The 24,276-nt window shown below is 38.1% G+C and overlaps 1 protein-coding gene and 1 long non-coding RNA gene across 4 annotated transcripts in view; one reads left to right on the top strand and one right to left on the bottom strand.

The window, feature by feature from the left end:
• Positions 1-24,276, bottom strand: part of LOC150101946 (uncharacterized) — a 95,013-nt gene that overhangs the window by 10,188 nt on the left and 60,549 nt on the right. The window lies entirely within an intron of this gene.
• LOC150101947 (DNA-binding protein P3A2-like) overlaps positions 1-24,276 on the top strand; it is a 224,591-nt gene that overhangs the window by 181,083 nt on the left and 19,232 nt on the right. For all 3 annotated transcript variants that reach the window (XM_090400040.1, XM_090400038.1, XM_090400039.1), the window contains one exon: positions 17,415-17,628. In XM_090400040.1, the coding sequence (XP_090256166.1) occupies positions 17,415-17,628 (214 nt within the window). The remainder of the gene's footprint in view (positions 1-17,414; positions 17,629-24,276) is intronic.

The raw sequence follows: 24,276 nt of genomic DNA, 5'->3' as shown, positions 1-24,276 counted from the left end.
TCTCTCTCTCTCTCTCCTCTTCTTATTTATGAGGCTTTGCAAATTGCTTTCCCTCAATCTGTGGACTCTTTCTGCTATATCTTCATGCCAGGTGAGAAAATCTGTACACAATAATCCATATGAGTCTTGATCAAGGCATGCCTTATACAATGCAACCGTAACTTTATTTCTGCATGTTAAGTCCTCTGCATCATTGTGATAATCTGTAATCTGATGTGATAACTTTACAACTTGTGCAGGGTGACCCCTGAACTTCAGATCCCTGTCCTCCACCACCACTCCCAAATCTTGGTGGAGAAATTCCAAAGGAATTTCCCCACTAAGTGCATGCATACTTTGCATTCCATTATTGCCCATCAAATTTCAGAATCTTACACTATGCAATACTGAACTGACAATTCCACTGACCTGTCCACTCATACAATCTATTCAAGTTCTCTAAAGCCATATCTGCTTGACTCCTCATCCTTTTCCCAGTTTTGTATCATCTGCAAACAGGTGCATATCTCAAATTAAACCCATTATCACTAATATACAAGTTAAACAATGGTATTAAAACAGATCCTTGAGTTACACACACACACACCACTGGTGACTTTCCTCTTTCAGGACTTGCACTCTCATACACGACTTGCTGATACCAATCTGACAGCCACTCACTTATCCAACTACTCACTAATTTAGTACCCAATTCCATATTTTCCAATGTATTTACCAACTTGTTGTGTGGTAATCTATCAAACTCTTCGCAAAAATCTAAGTATAATCCATTGCTTTAAATCCATTGTCACTATATATTCATCTCCTTTGTCCAATGCATTTGTCATCTTGTTTGTAGTACATGAGTATATTTGTAAATCATGACCTCCATTTAACAAACCTATACTGACAATCATAGAGTATACTGCTTATCAACCCACTTTTGTATTCTAGCTCTCACCAACCCATCCAATACTTGACAACTTCAGATATACAGTTCAGCCTATAATTTGCAGACTCTGCCTTATTACCACTTTTGTGAAGTGAAACAATTTGATCTTCCTTTCTTCCACTCCTTTGGGAGTGGAAGAAAGGAAGATCAAATTGTGCTGTTAAAAGACTAGTTAAACAGGTAAGTCAAGAGTGCTACTAACTCCCTGGAGCAGTCCCTTAAGATATATGATGATAAAGTCCTACTGCATTATTCAATCAAGCTTACTTGATTTCCTCATATGCCTTTTGTTTGCTCAGCCATCTTCTCCCATATTCTCTACATCAGAGCTTCTCATGATTGCACACTGATGAGGATGAAGCACCGTGATGATTTGTCCACTGAATACCTTAACTTTGGTGTCAGCAGCAGTTACCAATCTACCATTTTCATCCATTAACATCATCTTGCCATAATCATTCTTTCTTTGACTTGATACATTTCGAAAAAAGTCTCAAGGAATTTTATTGCCTGATTTGCTAATTTCTGCTTATACTGTAGTTTTGCTTTATCAACTGTGAGTTATCTTCTTGGCTTGCTCTTTATACACTTCTTCATGAAATTGATTATTACCAATATTCATCTTGTGCTGCTGCCTCCACAGTGCCGCCACCATCCAGATTTTCCACTTAATTCCTTCATCCTTTTTACACTTACTTTATTTGGCCTTTTGACCTTTGGAATACATTCACACATTGATGCTGTTCGGTATCTTTTGGTCAGTGCTCAAACAGCATTTATTTCCTTCCTACTTAACTCTTCATCCCATGCTATAGCTCCAGCTGTCTCCTAAGCTTTTCATAATCACTCATCAACTGGAGGGAAATGCTATACTCACACAATCCTATCCTGTAATGAAATGATTAGATCTATGACTCTTGATCTTCACATGCCTCCTTTAGATACTGCCTAAGATACTTTCTCTCAAAAACTCCATAAATTAGTTTCTCTTGTTCCCAAATGCTGTCTCTTCATTCCAATCTATATTACTACTTAAAATCACCCATAATGATGATCACCCTTCTCTTGTTCACTAACTCAAGTTGCTTAAACATTTCTTCATCACTGCCCTCCACATTCCCTGGCTTATATTTGACTAAATATCTCTTCGTATCAATCTCTGCTTCACACCATACTGCTTTAAATCCTTTACATCTGAACTTCTATCATCTACTTCTGCTATCATCAGCAGCACTCCCCTCCCTTCTTGTCCTTACTATCCTCATGAAAAACATATGCTTTCATTTCTATTCCCATCAGGATGTCATTCTTATTCAACCATCTTTCACTATTCCAACAATTTGTGGATGAATAAACTCAATCAATGAAACAATTTCATCTCCCTTATTTCTTATGCTCCTGGCATTTGTAAATAAACACAGCAGTTCACTTTTAGATCTATAACAGTCCTGTCCATTTCACCTATTGATTATTCTGCCCATGTTCATTTGCCTTTATCCACTTGTCCCATATATATTGGTGAAATGAGACAGAGAGCAAGGATTATGAATGATATTCTGGCTGAAATGTGTGAGGAGATGGGAGTACAGTTTGTTAATGTGTGGAATGAGTTTGAAGGACTAAGTGAGCTGTATGGGAGCTATGGACTGCATTTGAGTGGTTATGGTGTGAGTCGCTTGGAGAGACTGCTGGAAAGTAGAGAAGTGAATAGAGAGAATGAATCAGATCTAGAGGGGAGTGATGTGGAAGAGCAGGAGAGATTGAAGAAGTGGAAATGAATGGGGAAGTGAGTGGTATGAGTATAGAAAATGAGAGAATGGGTGTGCAAGAGGAGCAGGGAAACGGGGAGGCTCAGGGTGGACAGGGGTACACAGCGTGAGAAAGGTGGATGCTCCAAGAGGAGGTGAGAGCATGTGTAGGCAGGAAAGTAATGGGATGACCAGGGATCAAGAGGAAACAGATGGAATTGCAAAGGATTCAAAAATGAAGAAGCATAAAGGGAAATGGCCCCGGTCCAGAATGGAGAGATCACATCGAGTGAGTGGTATCAGTGGAACTAGCTGTAGATCCAGAAATGAGTTGTTGTGTTTGTATACCAATGCTAGAAGTATAAGAAACAAGGCAGATGAAATGGTTGCACTAATTGCGTCTGTGCACCCAGAGATTGTCGGAATAAGTGAGACATGGTTAGATGAGGACAACATCCTGACAGGAATGCAGGTGGAAAGGTATGGTGTGTTTCGTGAGGATAGAAGGGGTAAAAAGGGAGGAGGAGTGCTATTGATGATAGAGAAAGAGTTATGTCCATACAAGGTAGAGATGCAAGAGGGAAATAGGGCCAGTGGTTTTGAGGCAGTATGGTGTGAGATAGAGGTGAATAGAATCAAATACTTGGTGGGATGTTGTTATAGACCTGGTAATGTGGATGGTGGTGATAGTGAAATGTATAGTCAAATAAGCCAAGCAAATAAGAAAAGGGTGATCATTATGGGTGATTTTAATTATGGCAATATAGACTAGAATGAAGAGATAGCAACTGGAAGTAAAGAAAATGAGTTTCTTGAGTTTTTGAGGGATAACTACCTCAGACAGTATGTAACAGAGGGCACACGAGGATTAAGGGTCTTGGATTTGGTCATCTCATCGGAGGATGTAATTATCAATGAGGCGTCAAATCATCCACCAATTGGTGAAAGTGACCATGAGGTGATTACCTGGGTGATTGCCAGCAGTGCAAGGACCCCTGTGAAAAAAAGGGTATATGTGGAACTACAAGGGGGGGGGGGTGATTATGAAGAGCTCAGGAGACAGCTTGCATGTGTAGCATGGAATGAGGAGTTAGCTGGAAAAGAGATCAATGCAGTTTGGGGATTTTCAAAAACTATTTAGTAGATGCAATGTCTAAATGTATACCATGGGTGAGAAGGTTAAATAAGGTAGGTGTGAGATGGATGAATAAAGAGATTAAGCATGCAATACAGAGAAAAAGGGCATTGTGGAGGCAGCATAAGAGAAGTGGAAGTAACCAATTTCATGAGGTCTACAAAGACCAGGCAAGGAGGGTGACTTGGTTGGTGAGAGTAGCTAAAGAGAGAGAGATATGAACAGCAGTTAGCTAATGAAGCCAAAAAGAATCCTAGGGAGTTCTTTCGATATGTAGCCAGCAAAAGAAAGAATGATTATGGAAGGATGACATTGATTGGAGGAAATGGTATAAAGACAGCTGTTGCAGAATGTGTGGTGGAGATACTTAATGAGCAGTTCATAAAGATCTTTCAATCTTGTGAATGTGACTTCATGGAGAGATTAAGAGCAGTTGATGATGGGGAGGAGAGACTGACTGTAAGTGAGCAACAGGTGTTTGGGGAGTTGAGTAAACTAGATGTAAATAAGGCTGTGGGACTTGATAATATATCACCGCATATTCTGAAGGAATGTGCCAGAGAGTTGACACCTGCCTTGACATATTTTTTTAATACGAGTCTTGCACTTGGTCAAGTTATTAAAGAGTGGAAGGAGAGCAAGATTCTGCCACTTCATAAAGGAGGTGATCAAACTCAAGCATCAAACTGTAGGTCTATCTGTGTGTCAGATGTTGTGGTTAAGTTGTTGGAGAAGCTTGTGAGAACTAGGATCCGGAGTTGGGTTGACAACAATGGTATAATCTTTGATGGACAGCATGGATTTGCTAAAGGGAGGTCATGTTTTAGTAATCTACTTATTACAATAAAGTGACTGCTTCCTTGGACAGAGGAGAAGGATACACAGTAATATACTTGGATTTCGCAAAAGCTTTTGATAGAGTACCTCATGATAAGTTGACAGTCAAACTAGAGCAGATGGGGTTGGATATTAGATTAGTGCATTGGATTGGAGACTGGCTATCTGATAGGTATGAACAAGTTGTGTATGGGGGTGCAATATCCAGGAAAAGGAAAGTTACTAGTGGAGTGCCTCAGGGGTCTGTTTTAGGGCCATTACTATTTAACTTGTATATTAATGATATTGGCGAAGATTTTGGATGGAGATATTCAGTTGTTTGCAGATAATGCAAAGTTGGGACGAACCATAAAGAGTAGTGAAGATGTTGTGGCCTTGCAAGAAGACTTGAATAAATTGAGTGATTGGGCAAGCAATTGGGGATGTGAGTTCAATGTTGCAAAATGTAAGGTTTTAAAATTTGGAAAACAAAGATGGGATGCAGAATTTATGCTTGGTGAGAATATATTGTTGGAGGTAGAGGAAATAAGAGATCTGGGGATGATAGTGGATAAGGATATAAAATTTAGGGGACACATTGCCAAAATTGTGAAGACAACACAAAGACTTCTGGGAATGATGCGGAGGACACTGACGTGTAGAAGTAGGGAGATTCTTGTTCCATTGTATAAGGCTTTGATTAGGCCACACATGGACTATTGTGCCCAGATTTGGTCACCTGGTTTTCAGAAGGATGAAGAGATGTTGGAAAGGGTCCAAAGGCGACTGACTAAGGTAGTTTCTGACCTCTGGAATGTCGAGTATGAGGAAAGATTGAAAAAATGTAATTTGCAGAGTCTAGTGGAGAGAAGGAAGAGGGGAGATATGATAGAGACCTACAAGTTGGTAAGGGGTTGTTATAGGATCAATGGTGGAGAAGTTCTACAGAGAATAGTGGGAGATCAGGGGAGAACCAGAGGTCATCCCTGGAAACTGTATAAAGAGGGTGTGAGTAGGGGAGTGAGAGGCAGGTTTTTTTCATGCAGAGTTGTGAGTGATTGGAATGCCTTGCCTGAGAGTGTGGTGTCTGCAAGGAGTTTGAGTGTGTTTAAGACACGGTATGATGAGATGTGTGTAAGATAAAAGGACCTCCTAGATGAGTCTTTGACTCCATGAAGTCTTGTTTAATAATAATAATAATAATATTCTCAGACTCAACTATCTCCCGTGAATCTCAAATCATCTCATTCCTATGCTGACCATCCACATACACACATTCACTAAAACTTCGAACATCTGTTCTCCTTTTGCTGTTTTCCCCCTGTTTATCTCAACTCCCTTCCAGAGTTTCTCTGTCTTGCATTCCCATTCTCTTACACTATTACTATTTCCATTAACAAGTGCTTCAGTTTCGCCTGTTCCCTCTCCTGATCTTTTTGTTCATCTCTTACTTCCTCTGGTCTGTTGTTCTCATTACGTTACTCTTTCTTCTTGCAATAGTCTCTCCAGTTGACTCACCAAATCCATTTAAATACAATCTGTCATTTTTATACAAATTTATTCTTTCCTTAAATGCATTCCACATGGCTACAAACTGCACTTTCTTCTCCTTACAAAGCTCTGTCAACATACTTTCATGATTCTTGATCTCTGTCTCAGTTCATCATTGTCATGCCTTGGTAATATACTTGACAACTTTTTCTACCACAGTCTTATCTTTCACTTTCTCGATAACCTTCTGACATCCATCCTCACATTCTCCTTATGTCCAACCAAATCATGTGTTCATTTATTTGTCATATCCAAAGCATCAGTTATCTTGCTCATTCTCTCTTTATCTCTCTCTTCAAAAAACAGACTTTATGAACTCTTTCATTCACCACATCTTTAATAATGGAATCTCCATATGTTACTATTATTTCATTATTTGTTGCCTCTTTTCTCTTCTCTCCTTCATTCTGTCTATTTGCACTCTTTCACTCTTTTTCACCTAATTAATAAAGATGAAGAATTTGAAAACATAACTACTGGAAATCATTCAGAAATATTGGTATTGAGTTTCTGGGCAACAGTAAAATTGCAAATGAGAAAAAGTAGTTGATTGATTTTTAACAAAGAATCATAAGATGGAGGCTAGAATGTCACTAAAGATTCACTTCCTTCATTCTCAAAACTTTGAGCAGGTTTCTTCGTAAAGAGTAACATGAAGGTGCTTACAAGAGAAAATGAAGTACTTGTAAGCACTTTTAAAAATTTGTGTTATTTTTACTTTTATACTTATTGAATAAATTTCTATTCAGTTAAATCAAACTTTTATTAAATATAATAAAATATGCAAGTACCCAAATTTTGGTTGTTTCTATTTGTTTTACAAAATACAGTTCCTTTCTAATTGGCACCCATGTTTTTTCCTTATTTTTGTCATTAAACAATACTTATCTAAGCTTGTGTCTGGCATATTTGTATATAAAATAATAATAATAGTAAAAGTTTTTAAAAAATTAAATTCTTCATTCTTTGCCCCAATATACATAGAATCAACCTATTTTTATCTTAGTTACAAAATCCTTGTTGACTGTTATTATTTTTCCTATGAATTGAAACTCGTATACATTAATTATTGTTAGTACTAGAAATTCATATTTTTTGATTTCTAAAGGAAACAGCAGTTCACATATAATCAAAGAATTAGATATTAAATGACTAGATAGATTAAATGTACCATCATTCTTACTTACTACTTTTCTGGTTTATAAATTCCAGTTGTTTTCATAATCTCTCATACCAAATTTATTATCTTTCCAATTATTTATATGTACTTAACATATAAAAATGGGACATGACTGGAACTAGAGCTGACAAGGAGGCATATAGATTAGCAAAGAAAAATGCAAAGAGAGCTGTGGCAAGGGCGAAAGTGAGGGCAGTTGATGAGGTTTATGAAGAACTGGAGAGAAACGGTGGCAAAGCTCAGTTGTTGAGAATAGCAAAAGCCAGAGATAAGGCCTCGAAAGACATAACATCAGTCAAGCAGATAAAAGATGCCTCAGGAGTAGTATTACAAGACGAGGACAAAATCAGAGGAAGATGGAAAGAATATTTCCGAAAACTACTAAATGAGGAGAATCCAAGAGAGAGGTGCGAGGATGGAGAGGTAAATGAGAGACCGGTGCAAGACATAAGTAGAGAGGAAGTGGTTTGGGTACTGAGAAAAATGAAGAATGGAAAGGCTGTGGGAGCAGACCAGATACCTGGGGAAGTATGGAAAAGTTTGGGCAGTGAGGACGTGGATATGTTATGGGATCTGATGTGTAAAATAGCCCAACAGGAAAAGATACCAGAGGAATGGAGGAAAAGTATTCTTGTCCGAATCTACAAAGGAAGAGGAGATGTTCAAGACTGTGGCAACTATAGAGGAATCAAGCTGATGTCACACACATTAAAAATATGGGAAAGAGTAATGGTTACGCAGGAAACAAAAATTGGTGAGGAGCAGTTTGGATTTATGCCAGGAAGAGGGACAATGGATGCAATATTTGCGCTAAGGCGATTGATGGAGAAATATAGAGAGATGCAAGTGGATCTGCACATGGTATTTATAGATCTGGAAAAGGCATACGACAGAGTGGCCAGGCAGGAGGTATGGCGCGGTGCATGAGGAAGAAGGGGGTGTCGGAGAAGTACATGAGGTTGGTGAAGGAGATGTATGAGGGAACAGAAACTCAGGTCAGGTCTAGTGTCGGCATGACAGAAGGGTTCCCTATTATCGTAGGGCTACACCAAGGGTCAGCTCTGAGCCCCTACCTCTTTGACCTGGTCATGGATGTACTAGTGGAGGATGTCAAGAAGGAGGCACCATGGAGCATGCTGTTTGCCGATGACATTGTTCTATGCGAATCATCCCGTGAAAATACCCTGGAAGAGTGGAGAAAGGCATTGGAGGAGAGCGACATGAGAATTAACCGGGTGAAGACTGAATATATGTCAACGGGGAGTGACGAGGATATCGTCATACGACTCCAGGGTGAAAGGCTAATTTCAGGGAAGAAATTCAAGTACCTTGGGTCGGTTGTCGAGAGGAATGGTGAACTGGATGAGGAAATACAGCACCGAATAACATGCGGTTGGATGAATTGGAGGAAGATGAGCGGGGTCCTGTGCGACAAGAGAGTGAGTTGTAAGAGGAAAGGAAAGCTCTATAAGATGGTGGTGAGGCCGGCAATGCTCCATGGTGCGGAGACGTGGCCTATAACCAAGGCACAGGAGAGGAAGATGGAGGTAGTGGAGATGCGGATGTTGAGATGGATGAGTGATGTGACAAAGAAGGACAGGATAAGGAATGACTACATCAGAGGGACGGTTAAGGTGGGACCAATTGGCAAGAAGATACAAGAAAGTAGGCTGAGGTGGTTTGGACATGTTGAGAGGAAGGGTGAGGAGTATGTTGGTAAACGAGTGGAATATATGGAGTTGGAGGGAAGGAGGAAAAGAGGCAGGCCCAAGCTCAGGTGGAGGGATAAGATGACAGAGGATCTTAGGGAGAAAGGATGGAGTCCAAAGGATGCCCTGGACCGGAGAACTTGGAAGAGGAAGGTTAAAGATTGGTGCGCCAACCCCGTTTAACATGGGATAAGGCAGAGTGAAAGAAGAAGAAGAAGACTTAACATGAAAGGTATTACTGCACTTTTTTTGAATATCAATTCTTGTAATCTTGTAGAAACAAAAGCTTTGACAACTCAAACTGTGTAGAGCAGAAAATATCTGCATCTGTTGTCTATGAGAATTATTTGCTGAAATCCCACTGCATTAATAGTTGCTACGGTTAAATGCCTCTCTGTTGCTTTCAACATGTTACTGTTTTTCTGTGATTAGCACTTCTTATATATATATATATATATATATATATAAGCCATTTAATGTTACTTAGATAATAGAAGCTCTGCCCTCATTGCTTGCTCTGCTTGGCCAGCAACACTGGAAGTACCCACTCCCTCCAGTGGAAAGTAATAAGGATCATTATGTGCAGATTGTTCTCTTTCATTACATATAACCAGTGTTGAATGACTGTACAGTTTAATCTGATTACTACTTTGTAGTGTTATTTATCATTGATATTTTATCCCACATTGGTAATGCTTCAGAGTTATTGGCTTGTACATGCAAGCATTTAACCTTTGGAACATCACTCTCATATTGAAGGTGCTATCCTAAGTTCACACTTTCAAAGTATAGTGAGCCTAAGAGCTGAATTGAGTACATTCAATTCTTGCAAGCCCCACCAAAAGCTCAACACAGAGCATGGGATTTCATAGATATCTCACCACATCAAACCTTATAGCTTTCAAACATACTCGAGCCAAAGCGCGCTATGTGAGGCATCAGAGTCAAAAACAATCATGGATCCAATTTTCTACATCAATTAATCAAATGACCAGTCCAAAAATTGTATGGGATAAAATCCAGAAAATGAAAGGCAGATATAGAACACATTGTTTGTCTGCCTTAGACCACAATGAAAGTGTTATTGCTGATCCTAAAGCCATTGCAATCACTCTGGGAGAAAATTTTGCCAGAATCTCAGCAACAGCTTCATATTCTCCTGAATTTTTAATTCTGAAAGAACAGCAAGAGAAACAAAGGCTAAATTTTTCTACCAGTGTTCTAAGGAGGAACTAAAAAGAGCTCTCCTACTATCTCACCCTAGTGCAGTAGGGCCTGATGACATCCATTATGAAATGATAAAACATCTACCATCATCTTCTATGGATCTCCTTCTCTTACTATACAAGAGAATACTTGCGGAGGAAGAGTTTCCAAATTCTTGGCATAAGCCAATTGTCATTGCTATCCTAAAACCAGGAAAAGATCCAACACAAGTAAATAATTATCGACACATTGCTCTGACCAGCTATCTTTGTAAGATACTAGAGAAAATGGTTAATGCCAGACTTCTCTGGTATTTAGAAAGCAACAATCTTCTCTCCAATACACAATGTAGGTTCCGTAGATAGACATCGCTCAACTTTAGACCATTTGTTCATTTAGAAACTTGTATAAAAGATGCATTTCTGAAGCAAGAACACCTTGTTTTTTTTTTGACATGGGAAAAATTTATGACACAGCCTGGAGATATGGCATATTAAAAGACCTCTATAACCTGGGTCTTAAAGGACACCTTCCTGTATTTATTTAAAACTTTCTTTCCAGGCAAATTTTCCAAGTCAGAGTAGGAAATACGCTATCTCAATCATATCATCAAGAGCAGGATGTTCCCCAAGGCTTTGTCTTAAGTCTGACACTTTTCACTGTTAAAATTAACTAAATCACCGAACAGCTTCCTCCCACTGTAGGCAATGCTCTATATGTTGATGACTTCACAATTTACAGCCACTCTCATAACATTAGGGTAATTGAAAGACAACTTCAGCAAGCAATTGATCATGTTTCTCTGTGGGCTCTTAGTAATGGGCTTAGGTTTTCAACAGAAAAAAAATGTCTGTGTACACTTCTGTCAAAAACGCACTCTTCACCCAGAATCCTGAATTAAGAATAGGACACACTGTTATTTCAGTAGCTACAGAAGCCAAGTTCTTTGGACTGACAGTAAACTTACATTTCTAGCACACATTTGTCAACAAAGAGAAAAGTGCAAGAGAGCATTGACCCTCCTTCGCATTTTATTCTCTACTGAGTAGGGTGCTGATCGAGCTTCATTGCTCCATCTTTATCGTGCACTTATACGTTCAAAGCTGGATTATGGGTCTCAAGTCTATGGTTCTGCAACACAGAGTAACCTGCGATGGTTGGATTCCATCCATCATCAGGTATGCAGATAGCTGAGTGGGTGATGTGCCTTTCGCACATCACCCACTCAGAGTCTTTATGTTGAAGCAAATGAACCAGCTCTATCACTTCGATGGAAACAGTTGTCTCTTAATTATGCCCTAAAGTTAGTCTCTCCCAGATCATCCTACATGGACTAATCTCTTTTCTCTGCACTGGGAAGCTCAATAATACCACACACTTCAAACTGCCATACATCCTTTTGGTATGTGTGTTAAAGAGACTGTGCAAGCTCTTGGTATAAATGTTGACAACATTGCCTACACTAAACATAATAGCATCCCTCCATGGCAGGTTTGCACACCATCCTGCAACCTCTCACTTTATCAGCTACAGAAATCTCATACTCCATCATCTGTCTACCTCCAATTGTTTAATGCACACAGAGCAGCACACTCTTTCTTGCCTATCTATATTGATGGTTCAAGAACTAATACTTCTGTTGGCTGTGTTTCCTGACATTATTATCTCCAACCAGATCCCACCTAATTGCAGTAATTATACAGCAGAGTTACATGCCATTCAGCTTGAACTTGTTCATATAAAAGAAAACTGCTACCAAAAGTGTATAATTTATACACACTCATTGAGCTCTTTACAGGCTATCTCCTCCCCTATGTATAATCCACATCCAGTACTTTATGAGGTGTGTTACACCTGTTTCACAAAATGAAAATCCTTAATTTTGATGTTCAGTTGTACTGGATTCCCAGCCACGCTGGAATTAAGGGAAATAAGGCTGCAGATGCAGTTGCTAAATCAGCTCAAACTTTCTCCACACACTGTTTGACAGTACCATATACAGACTACAGACAGTTTATTTGATCAAAGCTAATTGCTCAATGGCAGTCATCATAGCAGGAAGCATTAACAAACAAATTATATGACATTAAACCTGAAATTAAGCATTGGCATTCTAGTCGATGAATAAAGAGAGGAGAGGAAGTTGTTCTCACTAAGCTCTGCATAGGTCACAGTCATCTTACACATTCTTATTTACTGAGACCTAATGACCCTCCCATGTGTGAAAATTGCAATACACATCTTACTATTTATCATATACTGGTAGAGTGCCAACACTTTGCACGAGAGAGGAATGGAATTTTTGCCTACCTGGCCAGACCATATACACTCAGGCAGATGCTGACAGACTTGGGCAGATTGCACAATGTTTTTAATTTTTTACAAAGAATTATTTTATACAAACACATTTGATTATAATTATGTACTGCCTTAAATTCTGCAGTAATTTTGTTTATATGTAGATACTGCATTGCTCAGCTTAACTTTTGTGTATACATATTATGTGCTTTTTTTTTTTTTTTGACTAATTATGCATTGCTGTAGGATACCTTGTATATTTGTGTAACCTTCTTGTAATTTTGTTTATATGTAGATACCACATTGCCAAATTTTATTTTTATGCATGCATGCATGTTCTATAATAATTCCTTTTGCCTATTTATGTATGACTGTAAAAACATCTGTTATAATTTTAACTATATGTAGATACTGCATTCCTTTGGCTTGGTGTCTTGTACATGCATTTTGCTTATTTAACTTGTATTGTTGACAATTTTTGTACTACTGTCACCTTTAATCTTGTGTGTTGCTGTGCCCTCTGTAGCAATTCTGTTTCTATGTAGATGCTGCTTTGTGGAACCTAATTTTTGTACAGGCATATTGTTTACAATTTTCTTTAACTGTTTATGTATATATTACTTTCTCTTGTTAAATTTTAAGTTATACTATTTACCCCTGAAGATGTAAATCCTATGATTTATGAAACTTGTTGGGACCTATTATTTCAGTATGTTGTATAACTGAATAATAAAAAAATGTGGTGTAATCACTGAAATATGTCTTTTGAACCAATTAGCCACAGAAGTCTACACCTGCAATTACAAACTTACGGTGAGTGCTTTTGGCATAAAGTTATACAATTAGAGAAACTATGCATTAAACATCTCAACTTCATTAACCGTCTAATTTTTCTCATCCGATGCAGAGATAATGAAGTCATCCCGAAATTCATCAAAATCAAACACGTATTCCATACAAACAAGGCCTCCAGAATTTATCATAAAATGGAACTAGCTCTTTTAAGATGAGAGAGAATTAGTCACTAGAGCTGAATTAGCATTAATTAGTAATAACACTTTTTCTCTTCATAATGAACTGGCCACACCTCTTCCATCCTACCTATGGAACAACATTGATAGTGTTACATTCAACAAAGCAATAGTGATCTCAGAGCAGAAGAAACATACATTAATTCATAAGTTCAACTTACTCCTTCAGAAGAAAGAAATACATAAAAAAAAACTAGATTATTCAAAAGTAGTTATTAACCTTTCTTCGAGAGTCCTAACAAAAGAAAAGAACAACCTTTTACTTAAGGGTTTTAACTTTGCCTTAACCCCATGTTTCCTACCAAAAATTAATATCATAACACAAATAGAAAAAGGAATTAGAACTCTACCGGACAACATGGCAGATCTTATCCGTATAGAGAATACAGCTTTACTATTAAAAAAGCAGATTACCTCGTAGGAATACCTTACAATGAATATGCTTGCCTTAAAAAATTAAAGGATGACAAAAATATTGTCATAATCAAAGCGGATAAAGGCAACGCAACTCTCATTTTAAATGCTACAGAATATGATAATAAAATGAAAAGTCTCCTGGAGGATACAAACACCTACAAACCCTTAGACAGAGACCTGACTTGGCATACACACAAGAAAACATATGATCTCATAAAAAAAGTGCCTCTCTGGACGGAAGAACTTAAAAAATACTTACAATCAAAATATCCTTTGATACCAAGCATCTATGGTGTTCCAAAGATCCACAAGACAGATATACCTTTAAGATCAATAGTAGATAGAAGAGAGTCACCGACTTTCAACTTGGTGAAATATCTCACAAACATGATCTCACATCATATAGGAAAAACATCATCCTTCATAAAAAATAGTACACATTTCATAGAAAAAGTGAAAGATATACATATTGGTCCATCAGACATCTTAGCATTATCAGCTTGTTTACAAACATCCCGAGACAAGAAATTTTGAATCTCCTAGAAGACCTCTTCCCTCCGGAAATCTTAGATCTTTTTAAACATTGTATAAACAATACTTTTTTTCACTTATCAAGACAGAATCTGGGAACAAAAAGAAGGACTGGCCATGGGTTCATCATTATCACCGGTATTATCAAACCTATTTATGGAAAAATTTGAAAACAATGCTCTAAAGAATTACCATAAAAAACCAAAAATATGGCTATGCTATGTAGACAATATTTTCATCGTATGGAATGGAACAACAGATGAACTTATCAATTTTAAAGATTATCTCAACAATTTGCACAACACCATAAAATTCACTTTAGAACAAGAAGAAAATGGAAAACTTCCTTTTCTAGATATTCTATTAGAAGTCATCATATTCCTGTCATGTACCCTCAAGCAGTGTACAGGATATCATAGTACCACATGAAAAAATTACATCATTACTAACTTCCTATCTACAATTTTCCTCCAAATCAGTCTGTTACTTGTCAAGACTCTAACATTATCAGATCTTATATTTCTATCGTCTAAGGCACTTTGTATCGTATCAATCCACCTTGGTCTTCCTCTGGGTCATTTTCCTGCCAACCTGGCAGAGAACACTTGTTTTGCTAATCTTTCCTCTCCCATTCTATTTAAGTGACCATACCACCTGAGATTAGCTCTGCTAACATTCCTAGATGCTGACAATGTCAAGTTCTTTCCTAATATCCTCGTTTTTAATATGATATTGCCATTGATGCCATCTGTTCGCGCCTCTAATCTTTCTCAGGACTCTCATATCTGCGGTCTCTAGTCTTTGGTGAAGTGTTTTACTTCTGACCCAGCTCTCAGATCCATAAGTTAAAACTGGGTTGAACACTGTCTTGTATACAGATAATTTAGTGTTCTGACTAATTTCTCTCTTATTCCATATGAATTTATTCATTGACTTCCCACCATACCAGCTTTGCTGATTCTGTTGTCTATTTCTATATTTAATTTACCATCTTCACTAAAAACGTGCCTAAGTAGCTGAAATGTTTTACTTGTTCCACAGGTTCTCCATTCACAACACAGCTGACATTTTCAATAATTCTGCCTGTTTTCATTGTCTTGTCTTTTTATTGCTGACCTTCATACCACATCTATTACAACAGTTATTCAATTTAGTCAGAGAATCTTGCAGACTTGTAGCAGATTTATTTAGAAGTATAACATCATCCGCATAAAGCAAAGAGCTGACATTAACATCTCCAATTTTGATATCATGTTTAATACCACATTCCTTCGTAATGTGATTCATATAGATAATGAATACCAGAGGGGATAATGTTCATTCTTGTCTCACACCAGATTTAACATTAAACCATCTTCCTGTACTTTAATTCTAACTACTGACTTACAACTCAAATAAAGACTAAGTATTGCTTGATATAATGCCCTATTGACACCATATAACTGTAATGTATTGAATAGCTTCTCTCTTGGCACCTTGTCATATGCCTTTTCCAAATCGACATGAATAAAATAAATTCTCCTTCTCAGTATATAGGAAGCCGACCAACACCGGAAGATTTCTAAATGCAGCCTCACACCACCATCCTTCACAAAAAATAAGCTTAATTAAAACTTTTCGAGACAGAGCATACGATATCTCCAGCACACAAGAAAGATGTAATGAAGAACTAAAATACTTAACACAGATCCTCCAACAAAATGGGTATGAAACAAAAACCATCAAGAGAATCCTTAAAATGCCTCCAACTAACAACACAATAAAACAGGATTACAAAAATGCAATCTCACTTCCTTATATCAAAAATGTTACAGATAAGCTAGCCAAATTAATGAACAAACACAACGTAAAAGTAGCCTTCCTTCCTATGGAAAAAATCTCAAGATTCCTACATCCACCAAAACCATCTCATCATCCTCTTAAAAAACCAGAGGTCTACAAAATCCTTTGCTCTTGCAGGATTTGCTACGTAGTACAGACAGGAAGATCTGGAGAAATACGCATGGCTGAAGACCTACAATACAAAAGAGAACAAAAAAAAACGGGTCTTGCTTTCCATACCACTTCCACTGGACACGATGTACTCTGGCAAAAAATGACGATGTCATACATAGAAAACAACTACTACCTAAGAAAATTTAAAGAAGCTGCTAATATGCTGAAAAATCCAACCCAATGCAATAAAAATCAAGGTTTAATTCTCCAACTGTGGTCAGCTCTCATAAAAAATCTACCTCAATCTGAGCTCGGACTGTATGAATGAAAACAAGAACACGTGATATCGTCCAGTATTGTTCAACGTCAATAATGTTTTATATCTGCATTCTGTTATTTGAGTTTATGAATAGCCAGACGGTTATGATTTGTATTTATTAATTTCTCTTGTTTAAACTTTAAGTTATACTATTTACCCCTGAAGATGTAAATCCTACGATTTACGAAACTTGTCGGGATCTATTATTTCAGTATGTTGTATAACTGAATAATAAAAAAATGTGGTGTAATCACCGAAATATGTCTTTTATGTATAGTTGTAACCTTAGTATGGCACAGTATGACCTTTGTAGTTTTTGTGCCAAATAAACTAAACCAAACCCACCAAAAGCTAGCAGAAAGGGAGAGGGCAAAAATCATATTATTCCACTGAATGTAAATATACTTAAGTGCATTTATTTTGGAGTATGTTTCATTATAGGAGGACATAATTTTTTTCACCCCATATTCACAACAGCCAACTTTTTATTGTAAGTGTTCTTTTTTATTTTGTGTGAATTTGATGTAGTGTGGTGGTGACTATAAGTAAATTCATGTATGTTATGAGTATGTTTTATTAATTTTTATTTCTGTTTGCATCATGTTAGATCCAGAGCAATTCTCAGTCAGAAGCCACTCAGGCTGTTCAGACTCTAGCTGAAGTTGCTACCCAGCAGGCATCTTCTGGTACAAGTGTACAACAAGTTGCACCAATTAACATTAATGGAGAAGTAGCTGCCCAAGCTATTGAAACACTAGCAGAAGCTACTCTTAATCATGATGGGCATATCATACTTACTGGAGAAGATGGTAGTCAAAATGGTAAGTTTGTGTAATTTCAAATATTTAAATTATAAAAATGCCTGACATATATCTTTAAGGAATATGCCATGTAGTATGATCATACTACTGAAGTTTTTTTTAATTATTCTGCCATTTTTAGGTTTGATAAGCTCTGATTTGTCTTGATTGATGAGGCTAAGACTTCTCTAAACCATATCAATCCATCGTGGATTGATATGGTTTAGAGCTCCTCATCTGGGTCCTTCTTTGTACTTTTCTTTTTTTCAAACACCTGTTTCACTAATCTTTCATTTTTTTTTTTTTTTGAGTGAATTATACCATTTTATTTTTATTTTTTATTTATCAGCTAACGCCTTTTTGTTCCCATATATAGGGAGTAGACGAGGCCGTTTTTAAGCCCTATCTAACTTTTGAAGACTGAGCGGGCAGTTCCAATCTCCATTGGTAGCCAATCAGAGATAGCTGGCCCAAGGCTATCAGTAATTAATTGGCATGCAGTGAAGAATGCGGCTAGTAAGTGCCGCCATCTGGTGGTCCCTAACACAATATATTTAATGTCTGAAAATAGTGTGGGTTCGATGGCTGATTTTCTCGAGTTTATGGGACGAAAAACCCGAGTTTCCGGGAGGAAAATCCACTAGTCCATGCCAGAGATCGACTAACTCTGGAACCTGTCGAGAAAAGGGTTAGAAAAGGTTCCTCTAGTCGGCGACTAGATTTGAATGCCTTTCATCGTGTGGTCAAGCGCTGTAGAGTGCAAACGCCACTTCTACTGAGCTACACAATGTTCTTTCTTTTATCTTCATTATCTGACATGACATATACTATTCTCTGTCTGATTGACAGACAGAGAATAGTATATAATGCACTCAAATCAAGGAGTAAAAGGCAGGTAATCAGTGGTGTGTCACAGAGTTCCATATTTGGATCACTGCTGTTTAACTTATACAGTACAATCAAAATTAAAGTATTACAGTGATCCAAATGCTATGAAACTTTGCATAAATCAGGAGAATGGTATTCAAGAGACAGAAGTGCTTGGCAGTGAAAACTAGTGTGAGAGATGGAGAGAAAATGGGAATGAAAGAGAAACAGGGGGACCCTGGGTGGATAGGGAGAGTGGATGTGGTGATAAAGGTGATTGGGCAGGTGTGGTGGAGAAATCGCCTTAGATAGGGCTGGTTATAGACCTAAAAATGAATTACCGTGTTTGTTTACAAATGTCGAAATATCAGAAATAAGGGAGATTGAAATGGCTTCACTGATTGAATGTATAGGAAGAGAGGGGATTAGTACTGCTGATGATAGCAAGGGAATTGTGTTCCCATAAAGTAGACATGAAAGAAATAGTGGCAGCGTGGTGTAATGTGGAGGTTGGTGATGAAGAAATGTATAAACAACTTGGATTAGTGAACAAAGGAAGGGTAATTATTATGGGTGATTTTAATTATGGCGGTAGAGATAGCATTTGGGAATAAGGAAAATAAATTTCTCGAGTTCTTGAGAGATAACTATCTCATGCAGCATGTAGAGGGGGACACGCGAGGATCAGAATTTTTGATCTGATCATTTCATCAGAGGATGTAATTGTGAGTGGAGATTCACACTTTCCTCCACTTGGTGAGTGTGATCATGAAGTGATCACCTGGGTTGTGGCTAGCTATATGCAGATCTTTGTGAGGAAAGTATATATGCGGAATTATAAGGCTGTGATTATGACAAGGTTAGGAGACAGCTTGGAGCTATAGCATGGAACGAGGACTTGAGTGGTAAGGAAATAAATACTGCTTGGGAACCAACAAAGAAATACATAATAACATCAATGTGTGAATGTATTCCGAGACTAAAGCATGAAATCTGGATGAAGGTACTTTGGAGGCAGTACAATATAAATAATGGTAATAATCAGTTTCATGAAGAGTATTAAGAACAAGCCAGGAGAGTGACTCATTTAGTAAGGAAAACAAAAGTGCAGTATGAGCAGAAATTGGCAAATCAGACGAAGAAAAACCTCTGAGTTTTTTAGACATGTGGTGAGTAGAAAGAAGAATGATCATGGTAAGATGATGTTAATGGATGAAAATGGTAGAATGGTAACTGATGCAAAAGACATTATTGAGGTATTCAGTGATCAATTTATAAGTGTTTCATCCTGATCAGGGTGGAATCATGAGGAACTTAAGTGTAGAGGCCATAGGAGAGGATGGTTTTAATTGTGAGTGTACAGGAGGTATTTGAGGTAAACAAACTTGATGTCAATAAGGCAACAGGATTTAATGACATATCACCATGCATCTTAAGGGAATTTTCCAGAGAATTGGCAGTAGCATTGGCATGTCTGTTTAATAAGAGTCTTATAACAGCACAGTTCCAAGGGAGTGGAAGGAGGCCAAAATTATTCCACTGTATAAAGGTGGTGATAAGGCTGTAGCTTCAAATTATAGGCCAATCTATATATCTGGAGTTGTGGTGAAGGTACTGGAGAGATTGGTGAGAAGTAAGATACAGAAATGGGTTGATAACAGCAGTATTCTCTGTGGTTATCAGCATGGATTAAGGGGGGGGGTCATGTTTTACTAACTTATGTACTATAACAAGGTGACAAATACCTTGAACAGGAGAGGTGCATATACAGTGGCATACTTGGATTTTGCAAAAGCTTTTGATAGGCTCTCACACCAGAAATTATTAAATAAATTGAAACAGATTAGATTGGATAACAGACTTTTGAGTTGGATCACTGTCAGGTATGTGTATGTATCAGAAAGTTGTATGTGAGGGTGCAGTATCCTAAAAGAGGAATGTCACCACTGGTGGTGTACCGCAGGAGGTCAGTTTTGGGACTGTTGTTGCTCAATTTATATGTTAATGATATTGGGATGGATTTAACTAGTGATATGCAGCTGTTTGCAGATGATGCTAAACCAGGGAGAGAAATGCAGAGTCAAGTAGATGTTATGGCTTTACAGGAGGATTTGAATAGATTGTATAAACGGGCAGGTAAGTGGAACTGTCAGTGCAGTGTTTCACATTGTAAGGTTTGAGATGTGGTAATCAAGGATGTGATGCAAAGTATATACTTGGTTGGGAAACTTTAAAGGAATTAGAAGAGATGAGAAATCTATGAGTGATGCCAGACAAGGACCTGAAATTCAGGGGCTACATTGCACAAGTTGTGAAGACATTACATCATATAATGTCAGTGATGTGGAGGACCCTGACATGAAGAAATAGAGAGAGGTTATGATGTCATTGTATAAAGCCTTATCACGCCTTGTATTGGTTATTGTGCACAGATTTGGTTGCTGGGGTTTCATGGTGATGAGAATATGTTTGCAAGGGTCTGTAGAAAATTCATAAAGGTGGTCTTTGGGATGTGGTGTATGAGCACAGATTGAGAGAATGTAAATTGCAAAGTCTCGTGAATAGGAGGAAAGGGGGGGTGATACAATTGAGACATGAGTTAGTCAGGGATTATTATCAGGTTGACATGGAAGAGATTTTTCATAGAAGGGGGGGAAGGGAGTAGAACAAAAGGCTATCGCTGGAAACTGTATAAGGAGGGTTTGAGCAGAGGAGCAAGGAGGTTCTTTGCAATGAATGGTTGGGGAGTGGAATGCATTGCCTGAGTGTGTTGTGAATGTCGACATATTGAATCAGTTTAAGGCATGGTTGGAAGCAATGTGTGTGCAATAGTGTGTACCTCCCACAATGTCTCTGACTCCATCTAGGTGATATGATGATGATAATAATAACAATAATACGTTGTGCTTCATGTGAAAGCGATATCTACTAAAAGGGAAAAAAAAAAATCGCCACCAGGGGCACTGTATGATGTACTGAATGTAGATGTAATTTTTCTGAGTGTAAGAAGGAAGAAAGCAACAAGTATAAATAACACATTTTTATTCATTTCCATTATGTATTCATGGGCTGTACTGTTCCATGTGCTTCCCTTCTCGGTATGCCACAAACTATATCCTTTGCACGGTGTCTTCAACATCAGAATGCAGCTGGTTGGGATTGATGTTGCGCACATGTTGCATTATGCTGCTTTTCAGCATAATGCATAACTGACAAGTTATCATGACCCCCCCACCACCACCACCACCAATCCTGCATGAAAATGACTGAATCCATGCACAGGCACTGCTTGCTGTAATTGTTGTTCAACAAAGTTGTTTATCATATCTCAATACCTCTCAACAGTAACTGAGCAGGTCACAGAACCTGACTAGCAAACATTTTCAAAGAAGAATGGTCCAAAGATAAACATAGCTGTAAATCTTCACCAGTCAGTAACTTTGGGTGAATGTAAAGGAATTTGTTGCATTGCATGTGGGTTTTGCATAGCCCATACACCCAGCGTCCAACTCTGTTCGAATAGAAATGCAGAATCTTTTGTAGAATTTTCCAGACAGAGTTGTGTGTAAGGCACATCCATGTATCTTGATACAACACGTGCACTGCCAGAACCAATACTGTTGTTCATGGCCTGCTCCACAATAGCAGTAACAACTTCATTCACTGTTGTGAAATAATTTGTTTGCAACTCAGGTATAACTCGCAGTGATCTAGTTTCTTCAAAATGAATAATCTCATTTATTGCAGAGCACATGGAGTGGATCCCGTAAACATTTGTTCAGGTGACAAAATTCAGAGTGTAGCAACAGCATTGCAATTATTCAAAAGTAGTACAGCTTCATGAGCATAGCATGTTAGGGCAAGGTTAGTGCCAACACTGTGGATGGTATTAACAACTAAAATGAAGAGGAAAATCCTGTGTCCATCTTTTTAAACCCTCCTGGCACATACCTAGTTGAATGATACACAAATTCCGTGCATTTGGTGTTTACAACACCCCTAGTGGGATTGTTTTATGAAGAAACATGACTTTAACACGTTTGCTGCCATGCTCCTCGGGCATAGTTTGTTACCGTATGCCAAGCAATTTCACTTCTTCAAGGTCAGTATGAGTAATCTTGTTGCTGCCAGTAATCGACATATGAGTATATTCGTAGTTGGCTTGTGAGGCTCATATACCAACTACGAGTATACACACTTTTGCTGCTACACTCCGCATGTCAAGCACTTTTACTCCTTCAAGGTCAGTATGAGTAATCTCGTTGCCGGTGGTAATCGACATATGAGTATATTCGTAGTTGGCTTGTGAAGCTCATATACCAACTACGAGTATACTCGTAGTTGGCAGCGAACGTGTTAAATCTGATATCAAAATCAGAGATATTAATCTCAGTTTTATACTTAATGCAGATGATGATCAGAGAAAATGAGTAGTTATAGTATCATCATTATGAAATTCCTCAGATGTACCTTCAGGAAATGGGTATACAGGATATTATAATAGTACTACATGAGAAAGTTGCATTATTGGTATTAGTGAATCATGGCTGACTGTAGATGATATAGCTAGTGGGATTGAATGTGATGGGTATAGTGTGTTCAGGAATGACAGGGAGAATAAAATGGGGGGAGGAGTATTGTTGTTTGATAGCTGATGACCTGCAGCCAAGGAGAATAGAAGTTGAATTGCGTGATAGAGAAAAGAGCACATTTGAGGCCATTTGGTGTGAGATTGTGGCTAGCAGAACTAAATATACAATTGGGTGCTGCTATAGACCAGGTGATGGAAAAGATGGTGGTGACAGTATGCACAAGCAAATAGAAGAAATGAGTGGAAGGAGGGTAATTATTATGGGAGATTTCAACTATGGTCGCATTGATTGGAGTGAGGAGAGGACACACGGGAGGAAGGAATTGGATTTTATGCGGTTATTAAGGGATAACTATCTGCGACAGCATGTAATGGAAAATACTATGGGTCAGAGAGTGTTTGACCTAGTAATTACATCTGAGGATTTGGCTGTAACAAATATGACCACAATTGGTGAGAGTGATCATAGGGTCTTGACTTGGGAGGTGGCTAAAGGTGTGGAATTTTCAATTAAGACAGGGTACATGTGGAATAATTGGGCTGGAAAGTATGACAAGCTTAGGAGTTTGATTGGTTCAGTGCCATGGCATGTACAACTGCAAGGACTAGAAGTTGATAGTGTATGGAAGGCATTTAAGAAGTGTTTGCATGAAGCAATGGCTGACTGTATACCTAGAGTCCGAATAATAAATCAAGTAGGGGTTAAATGGATGAATAACACCATTAAGCTTGAGCTGCAAAAAAAGAAACAACTATGGAGGGAATTTAAGGAGAAAGGTGACCGGCAGGCACATGAACGGTATAAAGCGCAGGCCAGAAGGGTAACGAGTGTGGTAAGAAAAGCAAAAAAGGATTACGAAAGAACATTGACCATGCAGGCTAAAGAGAATCCTAAACAGTTTTTTAGATATGTAGCAAGTAAAAGGAAAAATGTACATGGCGGAATGATTTTAAAGAATGCCGATGGTAGGGAGGTAACTGAATCAGTTGATATAGTTGAGTTACTGAGTGAGCACTTTGCAAGAATATATCATTCAGGTGGTGATATTGCAGAAACGAATAAACCAGTAGATTATACGGGAATTGTGGTGTATGAAGTGGAGGTGAGTAGTCTATTGCATACCTCAATGTCAATACATCCGTGGAATTGGATGGTATACCAGCTCGTGTCGTACGAGAAGCAGCTAAAGAATTGTCAGTACCCTTGACCA

This window comes from Typopeltis vanoorti, chromosome 11 (assembly GCF_054136105.1).
Source record: "Typopeltis vanoorti isolate ZY-2024b chromosome 11, IOZ_Tvanoo_1.0, whole genome shotgun sequence".
In the NCBI taxonomy this organism is placed as follows: Eukaryota; Metazoa; Arthropoda; class Arachnida; order Uropygi; family Thelyphonidae; genus Typopeltis; species Typopeltis vanoorti.
The sequence above is the reverse complement of the archived record's forward strand: the minus strand, read 5'-3'. Positions and strand labels throughout refer to the sequence as shown.